Below are 26,384 nucleotides of genomic sequence, written 5' to 3'. Positions count from 1 at the left end.
TGCAGTCCTAATGCCTGGGTGGTGGGGGTGTAGCCGGAATGACCACAGATCAGCCTTCACTGGCCCCTGGTCGCCCCACGCTCCCTTCAGACCCTGCGGCTGCACCACATTCCTTACCTATTGCCCTCTGGGTCTCTGGGTGCAGATTTGGGAAAAACCCACAGAGGCGCTTCACAAATGTACTGCCTGGGCCGGCCCCCATCTCAAGAGCAAGTGCTGGCGACATCCAGCCCAATGACCAACACCCAGGCATATCCGTGGGTGAGCCCTTTGCAACTTCCACCTACCACCCGGCCCTGGCCCCATCTCCCAGAAAGGTCCGAGACCTGGCATCAAATACCTGCTCCTGGATCCCTGCAGAGCGCTGGTCAGCTCCGGTGGGTGGAAGGGCACCAGCAGGTGCTGGCCTGACCTGTTGTTTGGTTTAGGCAGCCCCACACTTGGGCCAGGAGTTGTGTGGAGAAATCACCCCCTATACTCTGCTGGTACAATCTACTGTGAACAAATGCAGCATGGAATGTTTGTGTGTGACTGGGACAACCTTGATACTGATGCTGGCTCCCTGGAACTCCCCCTCAGGCATCAGGGCCATGTGGAACTGAAATATTAAGAACACGCCTTACCAAACCTCAATCCGTCTCTCCCTCCTTCCTTCCTACCACCCTCAGCTGCCATCGCACCCTTCCTAGGCCTGGCCTGCATCCGGGCTCCCTTGTTCCCCTCAGATCCCTGGTGGCTCCTGCCGATGGGAGCTCTTGAGGATGGAGACACCCCTCCCCTGCCCCCCGTGGTACCCACCCCAGGATGCCCACAGTTCAGCCAGAACTTGCGGCGAGGCACATACCCTATAAGCCTACAGGTACAATCTCCGGGGAACGAATGAAGCACGGACACTCAGAGTAACCAGGATGAGCCTGATATCACTGCCATGCTCCTGGAACTCTGCCTGGGGCATAGAGATAAAATCTCATCCCTTACTTATTGCCCCAGAGCTACAGAGGAAGGCAGCAACATAAAAATGGCCACAAGGTGGCGACTGACAATCGGTGTAAAAGTCAGAGAGATGGATCTGAAGGGTGTGGATGTGGGAGAGATAGCAGCCCCTCCCTCCAAAATCCCCAACTTTGTATTATTCACCTCCGAGCATCTCTTATCTGGCTCTGAGCGGTGGAAAGCATTCAGCATGGCCCAAGGTGTTCATTGGAGACCTCCCGGCTGGCAAGGCGCAACCCTGGCCGCAGAAGGAATGTTTGGAAATATTTTTTCAGGAAGCTGCAGGGAGGACAGACTCCCCACGTGACTCCCCAGTGGCTCAGGGAGCATGGAAACTCCCTGGGTGCGGGCTCCCGATTTCCTTTCAATGTGCACAAATCTGTGCACCAGGCCACTAGTCTTTAATAATAACGGCAGCATGTAATCAGATTCCATTGCTTGCCTGCTATAAACTTCATGATTGCCTCTCCCACAGTTTCAGGGAGATGCTTAAAAGTTCACTATGCTTTGCTTCATTTAGGTATTCTAAGTAAAATTTATTTTGTCTAAATGTTTATCCACATACTCCAAGCCTTTCTGGTTAGATGACTCTTCCCATGGCCAGAATCCCAGGGCTAAAGACCAAATGGCACACTGGAGACAGTAAAGCATTGGGCAACCTGTATTTCTCAAATGCTCTCTCAATATTCCAGGTAATGTGGTGCCAGCTCAGGCCACAGTGTGTGGCTTCAGCTCCTTGTACACACACCTTGGTGCCTTCTCTCCTGAGAGAAGCCATGGGAATAATGCTCAAAGATCTGGTTGATTCTCCCTCAAGCTCTTTATCTTCACCAAAGCTTTATATATTTTCAAATCTGAGGTCCTTTTTCTATTACCAAACCAGGATTTCTGTTTCTCAATTAGAGAAGGCAGAGAGCATGGTCTGAGGAGTGTGACTCTGGTCAGTGTGTGGACCACATCCCAGCTTCCCACTTAGGAGTGGACAGGACTTGAGCAGATCACGGGGCTCTCCAAGCTCCAGTGTTCTCATCTGCATAACAGACATAAAGATGACACCTGTATCCACATGCCTGGCACAGAAAAAGCGTTCAATAAATGGTGATTGCTATTATTACCACAACTACTTCCAAACAGAATGGTTCAAATCTTACATACATTTAATCCAAATTCTCCCAATGCTAAGAAGGTACTGAGAATTAAATTTGCATAAAATATATTCAGCTGATGACATGTTTGAGGTTAGAAAGAAATTACTGTGCACACATGAAAGCTAAGGGGATAATAGGGTTAATGGGCCTGGCAGGGTCCAACTCAAAAGATTTTACAACGGAAGTTAGAGTTTGCATTGTAACAATTTTATCTTCTCTTGAATTTTCACTATCAAATAAGAAAATCCCAAACAGAGCCAAATCATCCAAATAAACCAAAAGATGTAAAAAGAGCCAGAATTTAATGGGCCTTAAAGGCAGGTATACTCTTGCCACAATCACACAGGGTTTCCTGGCAGGAACCTGTTCACAGGAAGCGAGGTTGAAAGTTACAATTGGTGAAATCTCATTCATTCAAAAATATGTGTTAAGCATGCAATGTTGTGCCACACCTTCTATTTCCTGAGGTACAGCAGTTCAAGATAGACACAGTCTCTGCTCCGAACGAGTACACCCCATGAGGAGAGGGCAGTTTGATATGGTGCATGATAATGGCTGCCAGGAGCATGATCTAAGGAGTCAGGAAGAGGTCCCAAAAATTTCATGTCCAAGCTCTAGTTTGAAACTTGAGTGGAAATATGTGTTTTTTCATCTGCCCCAAATGCTTTCTCCACTTCTTTTTTCCTGTAACAATCCTTCAAATGCATGTGATCATGGTGAGAGCTGCAAATAAAGTAAGATGACTCTCTGGCTATAGGCGTAGGCATGTATTCCAGGCTTGAGCAATCAGAGTATCCCATCTGCTTAACCCACGGAGTGACCCAAGCTAAGCTTATTGAAGGCCTTCTCTGGGATGTATATAGTCTGAAGTCAGGAGAGAGAGAGCTGCAGTTAAAATGAATAAGCTAGATTCATCGATTGATCTGACTGATAAAAAAGCAAGTATACAGTTATACAGTATAATGCCATATGAAAACATTTTAACACAAGCACACAAAACTCCACATGTTATGTATGAACTAGAGGCCTGATGCACGAAATTCGTGCAAGAGTAGGCCTTCCTTCCCCCAGCTGCCGGCACCAGCTTCCCTCTGGCACCAGAGACCTGGGCTTCCCTCCAGCCACTGGCAGGCACCTGGGACCTGGCTTCCCTCACAGCCCCAGCTTTGTCTGGAAGGTCTACCAGAAGGATGTCTGGTATAATTAGCATATTATGCATTTATTATTACAGATAGTTATATGGGCATAAAACTATAAACCATGTTGGTTGTATATCAAATTAATGATAATGATTGCCTCTAGATAGGCAGGAAGGGAAATGGAAACAGGAATGGGAAGATAGGAGAGCTGGAGTTTATCTCTAATGTTTATTTCCATACAAGAAAAATAGAAGATATGAAAGAACTATGTCAATGTATTGACAACCAGGAGGTGGTACATTGAAACTGTAATATCCTGTGTGTGTGTGTATGTGTGTTTAATTAGAAAAAACTAGAGGCCCAGTGCACGAAATTCGTGCGGGGGGGGGGGGGGGGGTCCCTTAGCCCAGCCTGCACACTCTCCAATCTGGGACCCCTTGGGGGATGTCCGACTGCCGGTTTAGGCCCGATCCCGGGAATCGGTCCTAAACAGGAAGTCGGACATCCCTCTCACAATCCTGGACCGCTGGCTCCTAACCGCTCGCCTGCCTGCCTGGTCACCCCTTACTGCCCCCCTGCTGGCCTGGTCGCCCCCAACTACCCCCCCCCCCCCCCCGCCGGCCTGGTCACCCCTCATGGCCCCCCTGCCGGACTGGTCACTCCACGCAGCCTGCTGTTCAATCATTTGGTCGTCCCTCACTAACCTCCGGCCGATGTGGTCATAGGCAGCCAACTTGTGAGGGTGTGAGGGTTAATTTGCATATTACCTCTTTATTATATAGGATAATGTAATTGCAATAAAAATGTCAGTAAGAAAAAGGAAATTATATGACAAACAGCAATGGAAAGGTTAAGGTAGGGGCAGTGACCTGTAATGAGGTCAGAAAGGTAAGGCTGGGGTGAGCAGCAGATCCCACAGAGCCCTTTAGGTTATTGTAAAGACTGGCTTTTTGTGTGAGCAAATGAGAAGTCTGGGGAGGTTCTGAGAAGAGTCCCTGTCTCTAGATGAGAAGCTACACAGTCCAGGATTTCTGCCTATTTGTTCACTGAAATACCCTATATTCAGCACTTGGTACAACCCTCAGAAGTATCTGCTGGAAAGATGGCCACTGCCCTACTTTATGATACCTCCCTTCTCACCAATGTGCACCCAACCCATCCCATATGTTCTTTCAGCTGGAGATTACTTAGAAAAGGACAATTCTATTTCCACTGAAGCATCACACTAAATACTCCCTTTGGACAACTTTGGAAAGATAATGACTAAATGTCAAGTTGTATTTGATTCCCTTCCTCGTTCTAGACCACAAGCTGTTCCTGCTAGAAACCAGGGAGAAGAAACCACAGTAACAGAGCTACAAGCAAGAGCAGTCTGTGGGAGGCGTGGCAGCACCAGGAACAACCACGGCGAGAACAGAATTAAATGGCCCTGATGGCAGTGGGGCAGTGAGCTGCCAAGGTGACCACAAAAGCGACCTCTGCCCAGTCCTGTCCCTGCAACAAGGGGAGGCTGAAGTGTTTCTGTCCAGACCCGCCTGGGCACACAGGGCTCGACCACAAAGAAGACTGGCTTGTTCTAATGGAAACACTACCGCCGGGTTACCTACAAACCACCTATTAAAACTAAGATCCTTCCCCAAATAAGAAAGACCTAAACAAGTAATAAAAATATATCAGAAAACTACTTTATACTCTTCACAGCAAGTAGCAGTAATAACAGCAATAAAAGCTAACTTCTAGTGGATGCTGCAGTTGTGATAGGCACACTTCTAAGTGCCTTAGACATAATATTTAGTTTAATCTCACAATGACCCAGTGAAGTAAGGACTTCTCATTTCAAAGATGCAGGTTGAACTGGAGTCACACAGGGTTCCCAACGTCATATAAAACCAGCAGCAGAACTCAAATGTGAACCAGAGCCTGTGCTGTTAATGCCATGTCATCCAGTCAGGGCCTGGACACAGTTCCGATCTCACCCAAAGGGAGGCTCCTCTAACTTCCACGATAAAATAATAACATAACCCTTCCGACCAGAGCAAAGACAATGAGATGGTATCCTTTAGGATTAGCTGCAGCCTCAGGTATGAAGATGGGGAGTAAATACGGCAATGATGGACAGGAGTCCTCCTAGGCAAAGCAGAGACCATCTGCTGACCACATATAGACGTCAGGCAATGAATGGGTGCGGTCCCTTGGGTGGGAAGGGGGGGTGGCACCATTCCTTGACATCGTAGGCTGGACCCACTCCTACCTCACACAACTTGTCCACCCGAGCAGTGATGATGCTACTTGGTAGCACCTAATTAAATTTTAAAAGGTTACAGGAAAATTTTAAAAGGAGGCTACAGAAATTTGGCAAGAAAATTAAAGAAACAGGCACAGGTAGGAATCCCCTCAAATATTGGTTATGGAAAGGAACTTCTAAAGGAACTCAAAATAGAATATAAAGTCCTTATGGCAAAAGCTACTATACTTCTAATACACCCCCAAACAGCAAGAGAGTGGAAGACAAAGTTGAGGTCCAAGCAGCTGGATATACAGGAGAAAGGGCACAGGTATAACAAAACGCAGGGCATGTAGAGTTGATTCTACCTCTTCTTAGCCATGTGGCCTGGATAAGTCCCTTCACCTATCTGTCTTCCAGTGTTTCCTTCTCTAAAGTGGGATAGACTGTACCTGCCCTGACCAGCTATACAAGCTGCTGTAAATAAGACGTTCTCATTGAGAAATTCAGAAGAGCCCCTGCAGACCAAGGATCCCTAGACCAACACCCATAGCCACAGGCCACAGACATCCACAAGACAAGAAAAGACCACAGCACAGGCCACTGCTCCTGCCACTGAGCAGTCACACAGATAAAGCTCACTCGGACCAAGGCAGAACTACACTACATACTACATGCAGCCCCACAGACCATCAGTGAGCTACCCACGAAGGAATTAATTCCAAAGTAACTGTAGCTTGGGGAAAGAAATCAGTGCTAGTCTGTATGAACAACAAAACATTTTTTAAGGCTGGTAATTTTGAGTTAGTAAATTAAATGGAATTTTATTTATTTATTTATTTTGTCCCCATGATCCTACATACGTTGGGAGATACATTAAAATGAACATAAATCCCAACCACCTGCTCAGGCTGTCTTCTTTTCCAAATGACTTGTAAACATGTATGAAAAAAGTTCATTGGGCCCTCAAAATATTTCCCCCAAGGAACATCTGAGGGTAAAAATAGAAATGATAATATGAACAATGAACTTTTCAGGTTACCTATGGGGCATCCATATATTTCTAACATGCTCCTCAGCACAGCACTTTTCCTCAGTGGTTTCTTTGCCAATCTTTAGGACATTTATGTTAAAAAATATCTGTTATGACTCTAGCTGAGTTGCATTTCTAACCCAGTATATCTATCCTATCCCTAACTATCCCCACTATGCTTTCAAAATTAACGCCCCCCCCACCCCGCCCCATACAACAGGACTGTACCTGCATCACTCCCATCATTCTTCATGTTCACCGAGTGGACACTCATCTTTCACAGGCAAGGAAGAGTTCAGAATAATATTCATGTGATTTTCTGTCCCCACTATACTTTAGTAAAGTGGTATTTATCCTTGTTATGTGTATGGCATGTTCAAATTAAGCAAAATGACTCTGAAAGGCTTGGTCAAAGCAGCTGAAATAGCACAAATAATTCTGCTTGTATAAAGTAAAGGACTGTCGTAAACTGGCTTTATGAGTCATTAATTGCTCTGGTCTGGCCTTCCGTGGCTTGGGAAATTATGCCCTGGCTACAGGGGTAGTCTCTGGGGAGTTTACTAGACTTCTGTAAAAAATTATTGACCTCAACTGACCTAGTTTTCATCCTCACCTCCCCACCCAAATGCTTTGGGAAAGCAAGGGGTAGGCAAATATAAATTTAGAATATTTATTAATATTCTAAACTAGAGGCCCGGTGCACGATATTCATGCACGGGTAGGGTCCCTAGGCCTGGCCGGCGATCAGGGCTGATCAGAGCCTTCTGGTTGCTGGCTGGGGCCTTAATTCCGGCTGCCGGCCAGGGCCTTCCTTCCCCCAGCTGCCAGCCAGGCCTTCCTTCCACCGGCTGCCAGCTACCGGCAGGGGCCTTTCTTCGTTCTGTGCCGTCCCCTGGTGGTCAGCACACGTCATAGCGAGTGGTTGAACTCCCAGTCGGTCGAACTCCGGAGAGGACAATTTGCATATTAGCCTTTTATTATATAGGAGAATAGCAAGTTTATTAATCTCTATTAGCTAAGAATTCTAACAACTTTATTTTTCATTTCATCCTCCAGAAAGTTTTATATCAAACAAAAATTTCTAATTTTAATAAAATTTAAATTCTCACTGCTCCATAACATGCAATTTCTTTTAAAAAATTCTACAAATATAAGAAATGCTTAACTTGACCCCAGAACTTTTCATAATGACATCTCATTTCTTGATCCTTTACTAATTAGCATTTTAGAAAATCTGTTTAACAACAAATACAGAAAACATTCCTATAAAATTATATACATTAATAATGTCCTAACAGGAACATATCAAGCAGCCAATTTTGGACTCAGTAAATCCTAGTTGAAATTCTAGCATCTTTCCATTTCTTTGCCTTAAATGATATGGGGAAAAAAAACACATCAAGAAATAAGGTATACAAATTTACACTATTCCAAACCACTAGGGATAATGAAATGGCAAACTGATGAAAGACAACGGGAAGATCTGGAGAGGCTATCACTAGTAGGCAGAAATGAGAGGTGGGAGTTGAGGAGGGCAAAGGCATCCGGGTAGGAAAGGGACTATGATTAAGATTAGAAGGGACCCAAGAATACTAGTAAAAGCATATGGAGAGAGCAACAGGCTGGAGAAGAAAACAAACACACAAACCCCTGGCTCACTATTAAAGCACCAGCCAAAACAATATGGACAAACCAATACTGAGAGCCCCTCCTAGGCATCCCACCATCTCTTTGCCAGGGAGGTGGAAGGGATGGGATGAGTGACTCTTTCGACATATATTTAGCATTTGCCTTTATGAACCAGGCACTGTACTTGGTACTAGAGAGATACACTCCTTGTCTTCAAACTCTAAGTCTCCTGAGGACACAGACACTCAACAACTGTAATTTAAGAGCCTGTGTGCAGTAGTTCAATAAGAGCACACAGAGCAGAAAACAAACCTCAGAGCTCCCAGTACAATTTCAGCCCTGACAGTCACCTTGATTGACAAGATGGGCAGGCATTCCCAGACACTCGGTACAGGGGCCTGCTTGTCACCCCTAGAGCAGGCAGTGCTGTAGTATTTGTCCAGTGAGCTCGCTGCACAGCCTAAACTGGAAATACAGGCCTGGCACTCACTTCCTCTGAGTCAGAGCAACTGTAAAAGGCTCTGAGAAGACGGCACCAACAGCCTTTCAGAATCATTAACTGTCACCCTGACAGTTATCTCCCCTCCACATACACAAACCCTATTGTGTTTCTCAGTAACAACAGAAAAATAGATCTCGCCTTGGGTGGAGATCAAATCTGAACTCAGAGTTCCTTCCTCATTTCCTTATTGGCAAAATGTGTATAAACAACCTCTTTAGAAAGTGGCCACCTGAGAGTGTCCCAGGTCCATCACGCAGCATTCCCCAAAGGTGCACCTCGACAAAGGAGAGGGGGAAAGATAACTAACCACGAAAAGCCTATATTCTAACTTTTGATTAAAAGAAATAATATAAATACATACTTCAATTATTCCATCATTAGAAATAGCCACTTATTTTGTATCTAAAATACGAAAACTTCAGTGCTGAAGTTCCAAGTCTAACATACAAGATCAGTAAGTTTATCACAGAGACCTCATTGATACAATTTCAATTATTCCATCATTCCATTCTTTATAAAATTATAAGTAAGATAAGTGCATGGAAGAATTTAACTCCAGAGTAGTTGTAGAAAATTCCGGATCTTCCAAGATAAGTAAATACTGTATATCATGAAAACTAAACCCTTAAGGAAGATAAAACATAACCAGGTATAGACATCTGGTTAGTGACATATGCTAAGTTCCTGATATAGAATACCTCACCAGTTTTATTTATTTATTTATTTATTTATTTATTTATTCATTTGTATATTTATTTATTTATTTACTTGCTTACTTATTTTAATTGATTTTTAGAGAGAGTGGGAGGGAGAGGGAGAGGGAGAGGGAGAGAGAGAGGGAGAGGGAGACATTGATTTTAAGGTTAAACTGAAAACAGCAAAATATCGATTGGCTGCTTAATGCATGCTCCCTACCAGGGATTGAGCCCGCAACCCAGGCATGTGTCCTGACCAGGAATCGAACTGGCAGCCTTTCAGTGCACGGGATGATGCCCAACCAACTGAGCCACACCTGCCAGGGCTTGACCAGTTTTTAAAGAATGAGACACAGTAATCCCCTCAACATTGAAACTAATCTAATCTGCCTTGGATGCCTCAGAAGGCATCTCAATTTCTTAAATACTTCTTGGTCATCATTTAAGAAGATCAGTGGTCGATGCACAATGGCCATGCTCAAATGTCCTTAGCAGCACACCCCATTCAACAGATTGCCTGAATAAAACCACCTTTCATTCTACTACTGAGCTGCCTGGATTCTGTTGATAACTGCATATATAAGCACTTCCCTGGCATTTTCAGTAAATCTCAGTTGTTTTTTGAATACTGGGGTTTTTTGTCCCTTCAGGCCACTACAAACATTAGAAGTACAAGTAAAAAAAAAGAGCAAGGCAGTAGAACTCTCTGTATAGAGAAGTGCTGGATACTTTATACCTTAGTTTCCTCATCTGCAAAGTGGAGATTATGCTATCTCCTCACGAGTTATCTTTTATTGTAAAAACCAGACCACAGTTGTTATGAGGATCTACTTCACTGGTACCATCAAGAACAGTGCTTGGTGCATAGGAAAAGTAACTAAAATGTTAGTTATTACTATTTGCACTTTTGCTGTTCCTACTGGATCAATTCTGCAGGTGAAATGACTTTTATCATTAATAAAATATATCAACTAGTTAAGAGGGAAAGAAACAAAACAAAAAGTATTTTTATTTTGATGTTTACCTCATGGATGAGTAACCTGTTCTTTAGAACTGAATAAGGAAAGATTTTGTAACATGAATTTTTATCTAACAGATCTATTAATATATTGGAAAGTTATAGTATTTGATAACTTATAGTCAAATTCCCACAAGAAAATGAAACAGAACTAGCAGGAAATAGTCTAGACTGGCCAGCACTTTTTTTACTTTACCTAGCTCAGTGATGGCAAACCTTTTGAGCTTGGCGTGTCAGCATTTTGAAAAACCCTAACTTAACTCTGGAACCGTGTCACATATAGAAATTTTTTGATATTTGCAACCATAGTAAAACAAAGACTTACATTTTTGATATTTATTTTATACTAGAGGCCCGGTGCACAAAAATTTGTGCACTCGGCGGTGGGGGGTCCCTCAGCCCAGCCTGTGCCCTCTCAAAGTCTGGGACCCCTCAGTGGATGACCACCTGCTGGCTTAGGCCTGCTCCCTGGGGTATTGGGCCTAAGATGGCAATCAGACATCACTCTGGCAGCCCGGCAGCCCTCGGGGGATGTCCACTTGCCAGCGGGGAGCAGGCCTAAGCTGCAGTCGGACATCCTTAGTGCTTCTGAGGAGGCGGGAGAGGCTCCCACCACCACCGCTGTACTGGCAGCCATCAGCCTGGCTTGTGGCTGAGCAGAGCTCCCCCATGCGGGAACGCACTGACCACCAGAGGGCAGCTCCTGCATTGAGCGTCTGCCCCCTGGTGGTCAGTGTGTGTCATAGTGACCAGTCATTCCCAGTCTTTCTGCTGTTAGGGTCAGTTTGCATATTACCCTTTTACCATATAGGATAGAGGCCTGGTGCACGGATGGGGGCCAGTTGGTTTGCCCTGAAGGGTGTCCCGGATCAGGGTAGGGGTCCTGCTGGGGTGCCTGGCCAGCCTGGGTGAGGGGTTGATGGCTGTTTGCAGCTAGTCACACCCCCTTCAGGGTGGGGGTCCCTACTGGGGTGCTTGGCCAGCCTGGATGATGGGCTGATGGCTGTTTTCAGGCTGGCCACATCCCCTTTAGGGTGGGGGTCCCCACTGGGGTGCCTGGCCAGTCTGGGTGAGGGGCTGAGGGCTTTTTTCAGACTGGACAGCGACTGAAGCTCCCAGCCTCTCCTTTTCTTCTTTTTTTTTTAATTCTGGGATTTATTTACCTTCTATAATTGAAACATTGTTGCCGTTACTGGCGCTCCCAGCTCTGAGGCCGCGGCTGGCTGAAAGCAAGTATCTGGGGTTTGTTTAGCTTCTATAATTGAAACATTGTTGCTTTTGGACTCAGAGCCAGGCTGCTGCAGGCGGGGAACCTTGGCTTCCTCTATAAGTGGAGCAAGCAAGCCTCATGTTCACTTCAGCTGCATGGCTGCCGGCCGCCATCTTTGTTGGCAGTTAATTTGCATATCGCCCTGATTAGCCAATGGGAAGCATAGCGGAGGTACGGTTAATTACCCTTTTTGTCTTTTATTAGATAGGATATTTAAATGCCATTTAACAAAGAAAAATCAACCAAAAAAATGAGTTCATGTGTCACCTCTGACACACGTGTCATAGGTTCGCCAGCACTGACCTAGCTTCTAGTTTTTTCTCACTTCTCAGACTTCTGTGATAATACATTTTTACATCTTACATAGCAATGCCTTTGTATACACTTGACCGCTCCTTGAAACATCCTTTCCCCTCTTGTCTTACAGGTGAATCCTATTCAGCCTTTAAGGCTCAGCTTGCCCTTTACTTCCTTGAAGTCTTCCTGTACCCAAATATCTCATATACTGAATTTTCTCACAGGTTCACTACAGAATTGGTGTAAGAGCAATTTTCTCAGGATGAGGTGACATATTCACAGTTTTCACGGTTAGGGCATGAACATCAGTTGTGAAACATTATACTGCCTACCACAGGCTAACTTAAAAAAATAAGAACTTGAGAAATATGTTATAATAACTAATTTAAAATAAAAGACTATTTTCTTTATTCCTGACAACTTCCCCTCAGTTTAAATACTTAGAGCACGAAGTGCAATTATATTTATTTTGAGGTGATTTTTTTTAAACTGAAAAATTAATAAATTTTTAAAATACAAATGCAAATAAGTCAACAAATTTATCACAAAACATTTTAAAAACTAAAATCCACTTCACTCAGACCTTCAGTTCTAACTCATATTCTACCAGAGACTTGCTAGATTGTTCTTGGTCAAATGGCCCTTGATTCTTTATCAAAAAAATGGGTATGAAATGTGAAGTGAGGATTTTCCCCCAAAAGGCCAGTGACAAAAAGCAGCACACTCCCCTAGATTACACTTCAGATTAAGAGGTAAAACATGTGTAAAAGATGACTAATCTCAAAGGGTTCCTTGCAACTACATTTAATATACAAATCTACAGGTTAAAAACCTCAATCCTATTATACCAGAATGATCTGACTAAAGGGGTTAGTGTAGTATTCTTGAGTAAAATCTGAACAATGAAATGCTTATTTTTAAGCACATGGAACCAAAAGTTCAATTGTGATTCACCATATATCTTATTTAAAGGGTGATGTTTACTCATCATTTCAGGTGGTCTCTAATTCAGCATGAAATGTGGTCCTGATCTGCCTACATTATGTGTTTTAAGAATTAACCCAATATATCATGGCGTCCAAAAGTCCACTGCAGTGACTTAAAAAAAAAGGCCTAAAGTTAAAATACTATGGTTAATACTGAAAGACCTCAGGAAGATAACTACTGTGATAACCACAGTCACCAGCAACTGCCAGCATGTCAGCCACCAATCAACAAGGAGACACATGGACAAGCTAAGTGGCCTTATGAAGCATGTATTTGTAACATTGGGCCATAAAACATATATATGGCTACCATCCTCAGCCTCCTCATACATCATTGCCCCTCCAACCACTTTGAAAACATGTTGGATACTTGTATCCATGTTGTGCAAACAGAGTCATTTTTGACACTGCATTTAATAGGGTGTTTACTGAATTTTTAAAGCATGCCGTGCATAAATATTTTAGGGATGATTTTATAATCAATATTGTAATCCTCCCAAAGGAGCTATTCCCACAGTATCTACCACTAACACCCACCCAAAATAAAAACTCTAAAGGAATTGCCTTAGGTATTATTTTGGCAAGCTAAGATTAAGTTTAAAAAATAAGTACACAAGAACCCATTTTGATAGAAAATACCTCATTAATAATCTTTTAAAAAGCTTCCCAAAACCAAATGAAACAAATTAGACCAAAGATGAACACTTCTCTTGTAGCTAAGATCCAGAAGCATAAACTGAAAATAATAAAGTTTCCTTTTAAATTAATACTAGTGACCCGGTGCATGAAATTCGTGCACATTATAAGGGGATTAATTAGAGGAAATATTTTAATATTGATATTTGCCCTTTCTCTATAATAGAAGTGTCAGAGATGAAAGAAAATTATTAAAATGTATATGAAAATCTTCCTCCTGTCAGAGTCTGAGGTGCACCACGGGACCCAGAGTCAAGTCCCCACCCACCCACCCACGTGTGCCTCAAAATCGGGCGAAACCCAGACCCAGCCAGCCCCCCCCCTCATTGGGCTAGATCCAGACCCGGCCGGTCCCACCCTTGTCAAGCCCCGCCGGGTAGGGGCGCAGCCTCAGGTCCCCTGGCTTGGCGCCAGGGCAGGGGGGTGGGGGGAGGGAGGGGCGTGGTCTGAGGTCCCCCAGCCTGGCGCCGGGGCGGGGGGTGCGGCCTGAGGTCCCCCATCAAGCCCCGCTGGACAGGGGGCACAGCCTGAGGTCCCCTGGCCCAGCACCAGGGCAGGGGGCGCACCTTGAGGTCCCCCATCAAGTCCTACTGGGTGGGAGGCATGGCCTCAGGTCCCCTGGCCCGGTGCCAGGGCGGGGGGCGTGGCCTGAGGTCCCCGTCAAGCTCTGTTGGGTGGAAGTCATGGCCTGAGGTCCCCTGTCAAGCCCCACAGGGGGCAGGGGCGCAGCCTCAGGTCCCTGCTGATTGCTCCTTAAGGCTCGTTATGGGAACTCGGCCTCAGCTGTGGGTGCAGCCAACTTTGTGGCAGAATAGTGGTCAATTTGCATATTCCCTCTTTATTATATAGGACTAGAGGCTCAGTGCATGAAATTCGTGCACAGGGGCGTAGAAGGGGAAGGGTTCCTCAGCCCGGCCTGCACCCTCTCGCAATCTGGGACCCCTCGGGGGATGTCCAACTGCTGGTTTAGGCCCGATCCCGACTGGGCCTAAACCGGCAGTTGGACATATCCTCTCGCAATCCGAGACCTCTGGCTCCTAGCCGCTCGCCTGCCTGCCTACCTGATCGCCCCTAACCACTCGCCTGCCTGCCTGATTGCCCCTAACCACTCTGCCTGCCTGCCTGATCACCTTTAACCACTCTGCCTGCCTGCCTGATGCCCCTAACTGCTCGCCTGCCTGCCTGCCTGATCGCCCCTAACCACTCTGCCTACCTGCCTGATCACCCCTAACCACTCTGCCTGCATGCCTGATCACCCCTAACTGCTTGCCTTCCTGGCTGATTGCCCATAACCGCCTCTGCCTCGGCCGCCACAGCTTCATCCAGAAAGACATCCGGAATGACGTCTGGAATGTCATCCGGAAGGTCATTTGGCTGTCTAGTCTAATTAGCATATTACGTTTTTATTATTATAGATTCTAATTCATTTTAATTTTAAAAAACACTGGACTGACTGGGGTGGGGATGGTCATTAAAAATCAGAAACCCAGATATTTCTGTTGTTGGGTTTGTTATCCTTTTAGATCCTTATCAAAATGAATGACTCTTCATTTAAATATCAGGATGTAAAGACAATCCATTCTGTGCAGTTTCGTTTCTCAATCAGAAGAAAAAGAAACAATTTCCATAGTAACTCCCGAGTGTGACTAAACTTGATACCCCATATGAGGAAGAACAGAGGACAATGGAAAGGGGAAGCTGGAAGAAGAAGTGGCTTAGACAAGTCAGGCCTTGCCACCCCAAATTTCCCATCAGCACATACTCCCAGATGCAGCGAGGTTCTCATCATTTTTCCAGCAGCCCCAACCTACTCTCCCAGGATGGATTAAAGAAAAAGATACTCTCTTAGGACTATCCACAAAATACAAAGTTTAAAGGAGCATGTGACCATATTTTATGTAGGATTCATATCCAAATAGGGCATTCTCACTTATTTCCTCAATAATATCTAACCTCTTTAATCAACCCTTTACGACTCATTTCCCCTTTAATTCACTAACCATAACAACTTATAAAATTTTTGTGTACCTGGTTTTTGAGATTGGAGAAAGGGAAGAGCCTGTATCTAACATCTGCTAATTACTAAAATGTTCTGTCCTTAGTCCTCCATTCCTGACTTTTCAGGAAGAAATCTTTCTTCCCAATGTCTGCCATTCTTAATGACTTATAAGTATGAAGTGTAAGCTGTAATCTTGTGTATGTCTATGTGTGTGAATTGTCTTTTGCAAATAGCTGTATTACATTTCAGCACATACATATCAAACCCTTCTAATGGCAATAATCAGTGAAATGGGAAAATCACACCAACATTCCTCTCCCCTTTCTTACCACAGTCATATTCTCCAGCCTCACGGTTCTCCCCCATCATCTACCTTCCTATTGAGAGGTTTGGATAATCACAGAGTGAGAGCCTTATTATAGACTAAAAGCCTGGTGCACAAAAATCGGCACTGTGGGGAGGGGGTTCCTCAGCTCAGCCTGGGCCTTCTTGCAATCCGGGACCTCTCAGGAGATGTCCACCTGCTGGCTTAGGCCCGTCACCCCTGGGATAGGGCCTAAGCAAGCAGTCAGACATCCCTCTTGCAGTCTGGGGCTCTTGCAGTCCAGGAGCCCTTGCTCCTTACCACCCACCTACAGTGGAGGAAGGACAGGCTCCTGCCACTACGCTCACTAGCTGTGAGCCCAGCTTCTGGCTGAGCAGTGCTCCCCCTGTGGGAGCGTCTGTCCCCTGGTGGTCATTTCGTGTCATAGCGATCTGTCGTTCTGCCATTCGGTCGATTTGCATAGTAGGTTTTTATTATATAGGATGCACTATCCTATTAGACCAGTGGTCAGCAAACTGCGGCTCACGAGCCACATGCAGCTCTTTGGCCCCTTGAGTGTGGCTCTTCCACAAAATACCACATGCGGGCACGCATGTACAGTGCGACTGAAACTACGTGGCCCATGTGCAAAAGTCGGTATTTTGTGGAAGAGCCACACTCAAGGGGCCAAAGAGCCCTATGTGGCTCGAGAGCCGCAGTTGGCCGACCATTGTATTAGACCATGGAGATGGCATTTTGGCCAACCAGCAACAGAAAGGAGCATTAACCCAGATTGTAAATAAGACATTTACAATCACCAGCAACAATTTAGAAATCAACATTTTCCACATCCTTTTAAAAGATATTTCATATCCTACCTCTTGTGCTTCACCTCTCTGCTGACTCTCCAGAAAGCCCTCTGAAGTTAAGAACTGCATTTTGCTACAGTATTAAAGGTGCAAATATAAAAAGTCTGATTATGCTATGATTTCTCCCTGATGCTACAATTTATCCAGTAACTCAAAGATCCCAGAAACCACTCTTTATTTCTCCATTTTCCTCACGCTCCATATGTAATTCATCAGTAATCCTGTCGCTCAGTCTCCAAAACAAATCTATCGACGTCTATCCATTTCTACCCTCGCCTCCTGCCTTGTATACACCAAAAGAGCCTCTCGTCGGTCAGGCCTCCCTGCTTCCATCCTTGCCCCCCACACATCTCTTTTGCACACAATAGCCAATGTCAGATCGGTCGGTAACTTTCTGAAAGAAAATTATTTAATGACTTGCCATTATGCCAATAATAAAATTCAGCCTCTTTACCCTGGTCTATAACATAAGACTCCTGCCTTTCGGTCCCTCCTTCCAGTTTTAGAGCTTTCAACAGGATCTTCTCCCAAAACTCATTCCACCAGATCTTCAATAATCAGATTCTTTTTTTCATGGAAGTTTCCGTTTAAAGTCCCCTCCTCAGAAGAGCTATTCCTCCTCTGTCATTCTTTGTCATATGACCTTGTAGTACAAAACTTCGATGATTTGATATTTTTTCTTTTGTCTGTTTACTTATTTATTGCCTGTCTCCCAATGTAAGCCCATCCAAGAGAGGGGAATTTTACTTGTTCTTTGCTATATCCCAATGCATAAAACGCATACCTGACATATAAAATAAATACTTGCTGGCTTCCAAACAGTGACTTATCATTTGTGTGAATGTTTAATATACAACACTATTAAACTCAATACCTATTAATATTTTTGTTATTATTGTTTAAATAAAAACAATCTGTCTTTCGTAAGGTTGATAATTTACATGTACTTTTATTTACATCCTTATTCATGTTTAAGAAATTATGCTTCTGATTTGTTCCAAAAAGAATGTGAAGCAGCTGCCTATTACACTGCATTTAGTGTGAAAGATCAAAATACCTCTATGCAGGACATTCTATAAAATACCTGACCAATACTCCTCAAAACCATCAAAGTCATGAAAACACAAAGACTGAAAAACTGTCCCAGACCAGGGAGACAAAGGAGACATGACAACCAAATGCCATGTGGTACCCTCGATTAGATGCTGGGACAAGAGAAGAATGGAAAAAACTAGTGAAATCTAAATACATTCCAGAGTTTAGTTAAGAGAAATGGACTCATGTTGCTTTCTCAGATTTGATAAATGCACTGTATGTTTGGGAAACTGGGTGAAAGGTATGTGGAAACTCTCTGTATTATCTTTGAGGCTTTTCTGTAAACAGAAATTTATTCCAAAATAAAAAGTTTATATTAAAAAATCGACAACTCCACGTACAAAAAAATTTACTGTACTTTGACCATAATTTTGCATAGTCAAAACTATGGTCAAAAGCAGAATGTGGGCCATTGACTTACTGCCTGTACAAGCACTTAAATATAAAAGCACAATATTATTTAACTCTTATTCACATTTGCCACCACAGGAGTAATTTCAAAACAATCAGACAGATGTGCTTTTTGCCTCTAATATCACTTTAGTTCTACATTCAGATCTGAAGAAGACATGCCATCCTTCCCCTCTTCTCTAATGTGGGTGCTACCCTGTCATTTAGAACTTCCGTCTGCCTACTAGGTTGTCAGACTCTTCCAAGTCCTATCAACCTAAACTCTGCCCACTGCTTCTTCTCTAAAAGGAGCAGAAACTACTATTTCTAAGGGTATCACATCATCAGAGAATGTCTTAAATTGATCATTCAAATGCAACTAGTATTTCAAAAAGACTTCCTAAACATTATTCTCTAATTTTCTGTTAAGCATTTTACAAAGTTATTTCCTATTCATTCACTTGACAAATAATTACCATCAAACTGCAGTCTGAATCATACTAAACTTGGACAACAAATTAGATTATAAATTCAAAACTATGAAAGCAAATTCCACGGTCATGCTTTTGTACCCTAGAGAGGTTTCATCATTTCATAAATACACCCAAAACCAAGAGCCAAAGCACTATAATTCATCCATTTTACACATAATTTGATAAATGTGATATAAAAACATCCTCACACACAGTACCTTATAATCCTAACATTTATTTACCTTATTTATCATGCTATTCTGGTTTCCATTTCACACACACAAGTATATTGTTTCATGGGTCATGGTGATCTTTTTTTAGGGGACTACCAGTATATAAAATCGTCAAAATAATGAATATGAAAAAAAAATTAAACCATTCAAAAGGCAGAAGTTGAAAAAGGGAGATGACATAAGATTAGACTCTTACAAGAAAAAATAGTCAGAGGACGAGGGGAAATTTGTGACAATTCTCTGGGTATTTTGTGGTTTTGCAGCTGTCTTCCCTGGGCCAGTCTTTTAAATAGTCTCAACCTCATGTTTCTCATCTATGACATTAATATAGTGATGCCAGCCTACCCACTAAATTCTTTTTAAAAGTATAAACAAAACCTGGCAAACAGAACACACTTTCTAAAAGCTACTTTTCAGCCCAAATGAGCTTTTAAAAAATGAAAAATTGCCAATTACTAGAAGTATATGAAAAAAAAAATTAATGTATTTTGGAGCTGGGTAAAGCTGAAAGAAAGCAACTCTTTCATCAAAGAGAAGCTGAACAGAAGAATTCTTGGGTAAGTGCTTACCTTAGAGACTTGTCGAAGCCACCTTAAATACTCTGTGAATGTATCAAAACAAATGTAGTAAGTCTGGCTTTGGGGTCCAGAGGAGCTAAATGCTAAACAATGCTGGTGCTTTTTCACTTCTTCTACCTATAAAAACAAAGAGACAAAAACAAGTAAGAAAGCAGAATCATCTACATTTCTTTAATTATGCCTTAATAAGTGAGCCTGCACAAATTTGTATCTTCCCCTATATATATATATATATTTCTCCTATTATTTTAACCCGTGTCTGATAAACCAATTTGAGTAACAAGTAAGCCAAAAAAAGGGGAGTTTTATCTCCATTAGATTTCCCCACAATAGTGAAATTCTTTTTCCTGTTTAAAACTGGAATAGACTCCCTCTTTCTTATCTTTCTATATTCTCACAATAGGATGTTGGGGTTCTTAGTTCCTCTTGGAAGGATTTTTAAGAATTTTTACTTTGGGTGGATTTTTACTTAAAGAACTTTTATATTACTCTGAATTACAACCTTTTTACTCTGAATTACAACCTTTTGTATTACCCTGAATTATAACTTTTCAGGCATGTTAAGTTTTTTTTTTATTTAATGTGAAAATCACCTAAAATAAAACCTTACCGTGACAACTTTCAAATTCCTAATAATGCAGTGATATAGCCAAATCAAATTTCCAAGCAAACTTATAAGCAAGTTTCTGAAAAATTTTTAGAAAAATATGTTTTACCACCACTAAATTATGCATATTTTTTAATTTTTTTTATTTAAGTACAGTTTATATGCAATCTTACATTAGTTACATTCATTTCAGATGTACGATATAGTGATTGGAATTTTTATACCTTACAATGTGATCACCCCACTAATGCTAGTAACCATCTGTCACCATGTAAACTTAAAATTTTTTAAAACTCTCAAAATACCAGGTTTTATGGTTGAGTTGTACCAAAGTTATAAGAAACAGATCATTCCCAACTTGTGCAAACTCATCCACCAAACAAAAAATGAAGAAACCCCAACCTATTCTAATAAGGCCACTATAACAAAAAACAGATCAGGACATAAAAGAAGGGAAAAAATTACAAGCCAATCTCAGTCATGAACACTTATCTCGAACAAAATATTGCATCAGAATTCAGTAATATAGAAAAGAAATCAAGAACAAGTTAGAATTAGCTCAAGAAAGGAAAGAGATGTTTTAGCATTATTATTGGAACTATAGAATTATTAATCACATGAATAGATTAAAGAAGAACATCCTATGATTATGCCCACAGTTGCAGAAAAAAAAGCATGTGATAACATTCACTAACCAGTCATCATTCATAATAAAAACTCTTAGCAAACTAAGAACACAAATAATTCCCTTGAGCTGACAAAGGGTATTTATCTAAGTCCTATTAACCTAAACTCTGTCCTAAACATCTAAGGCAAACTTCAATGTTAATATCAATCTCTTTAAAATCATTGATTAGACAAGTATCTACTGCTTCTTTTCAATACCACACTAGAGTTTTGGCCATTACAATAAGACAAAGAAATGTATTAAGGAAGAAATAAAATTGTCATTATTTAGATATGCCATTACTAGCTACATAGTAAACTCCAAAGAATCTATAAATATCATATTAGAACAAATAAGAAAATGTAGCAAGGTGGCTGGATATAAGACAACACTAAAAAACAAACTGTATTTCTAAACACTACAGAAAAAAATTTTTTTTATAACATTTAAACTAATCCATATTGACAGAAATCAGGCCAGTGGTTCTTGGGGATGGGGAGAAGTGAGAGGAAAAAGGTAGAAGGGAAGGGGTGCAAAGGAACACAAGAAAACTTTTGGAGGTGATATGATCACTATCTTGATTGTGGTGACGGCTGTATATAGCTATCAAATTGCAATCGTGGGAGTATACAATTATAAAATGGTTATCAAAATGTGCATTTATTGTATGTTAATTATACCTCAGTGAAGTTTGGTGAAGCTATAGAGAAACGAGAACACTTGTACAATGAGGTGAGTGTAAAATGGCACAATAACTATGAAAAATAATTTGCCATCACTTTGTAAAAGTAAATATACGTATGCTCTATATCCCAATAACTGCACTAAGTATGTGTCCAAGAGCAATATTTCTCAAGAAAGGAGGTCAAAATTCCTATAGTAACCAGTTTAATTTTTAGTTTTGTCTTATATCCAGCCACTTTGCTAAATTATAGTAACCTATAGGAATTATGGATTGAGCAGTTCTTCATTGTACATTGTGAAGGACTAATACTTTGCCTGACATTTTACTAAGTCCCTGCCCTGTATGTGCCAATAGAGTACCCTTATAGCTAAGATATTGATATTAACCATATACTCATCTATTTCTCCATTTCCCAGACCTTTGCAATTAAGGTGGAGTCATGTGACTAGTTCTGGCAAATGAGATGTGGACAGAAGTGGCATGTGTCACTTTTGCAGCCAAATATACATGAGCTGGTTAATGACCCTTCAGTTACCCCTTTCCTTGCCTAAGCAACAAAGGAAGGCCTCATGTTCTAAATGTTATAAGAGAGCAGAGCCTCCATCAGGCTGGGTCCCTATACAATTATGTAAAAAAAAAGAAATCCCCACCAATCCACAATGGACATATGGTGTGAGTGAGAAATAACTGCTATGATAAGTCACCGAGATGTGGGGGGTTTTGTTACCATCGCATAGCTTAGCTTACATCCTTGATAAGGCTGACTGTTAATCATTTGACAATTAATTAAAACACACGCACATATTACCAAATGTTCCCTTCAAGCACAGTAATCTACTTGGGAACTACTGCCCTAGAAACACTACTTGCATACTAGGAGGCATATAAACATAAGACTATTTCAGCAGCATTATTTATAATAATGAAAAACTAGAAGCAACCCAAATGTCCATCAACAGAAAAATTTATTCAGAAATTATGGTAATTTAGAACATTTACAGAGTGGAATATTATACTGAAATAAAAACCACATATAGCAAGCAACATAGACTCTCATTATAAAACTTAATACTGAGTGAAAAAAATTCACTCACAGAAGACATACACAGTACAATGCCATTCTTATTCAGAGCAAAACCTAGCACAACATAGTTACATTATAAAACTTATTTAAGAAAATGATGAATACATATTCTAGGACAGTGGATACCTGTTGTGGAGACAATGGGACAGACGTAAAGAGAAACAAGTAGATGGGATTAGCCAAAGAATATATATGCATAACCCATATAAACAGACAACATAACAGTGTGGTAATGGCCAGAGGAAAATGGGGGGAGGGGTAGAGGGACTGGGTGGAGGTAGGCAAAAGGGGGAAAAATGGGGACATCTGTAATAGTATCCTACCTAATAATAGACAAACATGGTAATTGACCGTACCTTCACTATGCCTCCCAATGGCTAATCGGCGTGATATGCAAATTAACCGCCAGAAAAATTTCGGCTAATTTGCATATTGCAGGCAGGGCGGGACAATGCGAGCCGCCAGCGCGAGCCGCCATCCAGGCCCCCATGTGCGACCCCAGAAGCCGCCTGCCTGTCGCCTGTGATTGGATCCGATCCTGGGCCACAGGCCAGCCCCAGAAGCCCCAGAAGCCGCCTGCCAGCCACCCGTGATCGGATGCGATCCTGGGCCGAAGCCCCAGAAGCCACCTGCCTGCCACCCATGATCGGATCCGATCCCAGGTCGCTGGCCGGCCCCAGAAGCCCCAGAAGCCACCTGATATGGTAGTAACTCTATCGGTAAGCACTCTGAAAGTCAGTGGCATAAATGCACCAATTAAAAGACAGATTATGAGGGTGAATGAAAAACAAAACCCACTTTAAATATAAAGACACATATAGATTAAAAGTAAATGATTTAAGCTGCAGCCTGTTTTGCTCAGTGGATAGAGCATTAGCCCATGGACTGAAGGGTCCCAGGTTCAATTCCAGTCAAGGGCATGTATCTCAGTTGCTGGCTTGATCCCCAGTCCCTATCAGAGCATGTGCAGGAGGCAACCAATCAATGTGTCTCTCCCTTTCCCTTCACACTCTCTAAAATTCAATGGAAAAATATCCTAGGGTGAAGATTAACAAAAACAAAGTAAATGGATTAAGTAACATTAAAGAGATTATAAGAAAAATATATTCCAAATTTTGTTAGTTGTATAATGGTTATGTTTAAATTATTAACACCTAAGAAATTGGGTGAAGGGTACATATAATATGATGTAGTATTTTATAGTTTTTTTACATGTATGAGATTATTTCAAATTGAAATATTAAAAAATTAAAAATTAATAAATTATTTGAAATGTAGCTGCATTACATGAAAAATCTCCTAATTGCTTCTAGCATAATTTATTAAATTGTGCTAAAATTTACAAGGGTTCAATTAAAAAATATCTTAATTCTAGCCGGAACCGGTTTGGCTCAGTGGATAGAGCGTCGGCCTTTGGACTGAAAGGTCCCAGGTTCGATTCCGGTCAAGGGCATGTACCTGGGTTGCGGACACATCCCCAGTAGGGGATGTGCAGGAGGCGGCTGATCGATGTTTCTCTCTCATCGATGTTTCTAACTCTCTATCTCTCTTCCTTCCTCTCTGTGAAAAAATCAATAAAATACATTTAAAAATATATATATATATATATATCTTAATTCTAAATGATATAATAGAAAATATATAATAGTGCAGTTATAAGCACTTATCTGAAAATAAAAATTTAAATAAGTGAATTTAAAGAAGGGATTAGCCAAAGAAAATATATGCACAACCCATGGACACAGACAACAGTATGGTGATGGCCAGAGAGAAGTGGGGGGCAAGAGCTGAGTAGAGGGGGCAAAAGGGGGGAAATAGGGACATCCTATATAATAATAATAAAAGGCTAATATGCAAATTGACTGAACGGCAAAATGACCGGTTGCTATGATGCACACTGGCCACCAGGGGGCAGATGCTCAATGCAGAAGCTGACCCCTGGTGGTCAGTGCACTTCCACATGGGGAGTGCCACACAGCCAGAAGCTGGCTCATGGCTGGCCAATGCAGAGGTGGTGGCAGGAGCCTCTCCCACCTCCATGGTAGCACAAATAATGTCCAACTAACGGTTTAGACCAGATCCCTTGGGGGCCTAAGCCTTTAGTCGGACATCCCCCGAGGGCTCCCTGGCTGCCAGAAGGATATCTGACTGCAAGCTTAGGCCTGATCCCCTGGGCCTAAGTCGACAGGTGGACATCCTCTAAGGGGTCCTGAACTACAAATGGGCGCAGGCCGGGCTGAGGGACCTGCCCCGAGTGCACAAATTTTTGTGCACCGGGCCTCTAGTAAACAATAAAATAAAATCTAGCCCTGCCCAGTGTTGTTCAGTGGTAAGAAGGGTCGTGGATTTGATTCCCTGTCAAGGGCACATACCTCGATTGCATGCTTCACCCCTAGCCCACGTCAGGGTGTGTGTGGGAGGCAACCAATCGATCTCTCTCTCTCTCTCTCTCTCTCTCTCCCTTCCTCTTTCCCTCCTCCCTCCCTTCCATTCTCTCTAAAAATCAATGGAAGAATATCCTTGGGTGAGGGCAAATAAATAAATAAATAATAAAGTAAAAAAAAAAACGAGAACACAAGTAGAAACACTGGTATTGATTCTGCTACTTTTTGTGAGTAGTAAGTTAACAAGTATTCAATTTATTATCCATCATAATTTAGCAAATATTAAATAAAATGCATATAAAAATCCATTAAATTCCTAAGAACAAATTAAATACAACATAGTTGTTCAATGAATAAAAACTTCTCTACTACACAAATACCCTTTTTCATCAATTAAATTAAGAGAGCTTTAGTTTACTTCACATTTGGAATTCTAATTTAAAATGCAAACAATCATGCTCAAGTGTATGCCAAATTTGATTATTACAACAGTTATGTCTAGGTTATGACCAATGTATGTAACACTCATTACAAGCTATCCTATATAATAAAACCCTAATATGCAAATCAATCGAACAGAGCAATGAACGGCAGAACGACCAGTCACTATGATGCACACTTACCACCAGGGGGCAGACGCTCACCACAGTTGCTGCTCCTGAGTTGAGTGTCTGCCCCGCCCACACAAGAGGGAGGCGACCGATGGCAGCAATTAGAGGGCAGTCAGCCAGCCAGTGGGGCCAGCAGGGGCCCTCTGATCACCCCGCCCACCAGTCGCCCCACAGATCGGTCCTGATTGCTGGCCAGGCCTAGGGACCCTACCCTATATATTGGGAACAGTCTCTTAGATTTAATAATTAAAACCTGACAAGGCTACTCTAACACTGAAAATACAGGATGATGTAGCGATGACATGCATGGACTCTGGCTTGTAAATTTTATGGTTAGCCCTGATTCTGACACTTATAACTGTGTGACAAAGCCAATTACTTCTCTTTGCTTCAGTTTTTCCACCCATAAGATGGGAGAAATGGTACTACTGCCTCAGAAGGATCATATTATATACTACTGTTTATAATCAGGGCAAGAAAATGTAGCTGCCCATACAATAGGAAGATGCCTTTCACCTGTATGAAAAGTATGGTCACTGGTGCATGCAGCGGCAGTCAGACATCCCCCGAGGGTGCAGGCCAGCTGAAGGACCGTCCCCCCCAATGCAAAAATTTCATGCACCGGGTCTCCAGTCTTTATATAAATTTTAAAAATTAAATTAAAAAAACCTTTCCACTTACTCTTTGTTTTTCCTTTAAGAACACAACTAAATCGCCGACACCGGTTTGGCTCAGTGGATAGAGCGTCGGCCTGCGGACTGAAAGGTCCCGGGTT

At 42.2% G+C, this 26,384-nt stretch overlaps 1 protein-coding gene across 1 annotated transcript in view; it reads right to left on the bottom strand.

Annotated features, from left to right (window-relative positions):
* Window positions 1-26,384, bottom strand: part of PHLPP1 (PH domain and leucine rich repeat protein phosphatase 1) — a 215,607-nt gene that overhangs the window by 84,444 nt on the left and 104,779 nt on the right. The window contains 1 exon segment of the mRNA XM_070420409.1: window positions 19,563-19,688. Coding sequence (XP_070276510.1) covers window positions 19,563-19,688 — 126 coding nt within the window.

This window comes from Myotis yumanensis, unplaced genomic scaffold (genome assembly GCF_028538775.1).
Source record: "Myotis yumanensis isolate MYYU_CA2020_CCGP unplaced genomic scaffold, mMyoYum1.0.hap1 SCAF_7, whole genome shotgun sequence".
NCBI classification, from domain to species: Eukaryota; Metazoa; Chordata; class Mammalia; order Chiroptera; family Vespertilionidae; genus Myotis; species Myotis yumanensis.
This window is presented reverse-complemented; position numbering and strand designations above follow the sequence as displayed.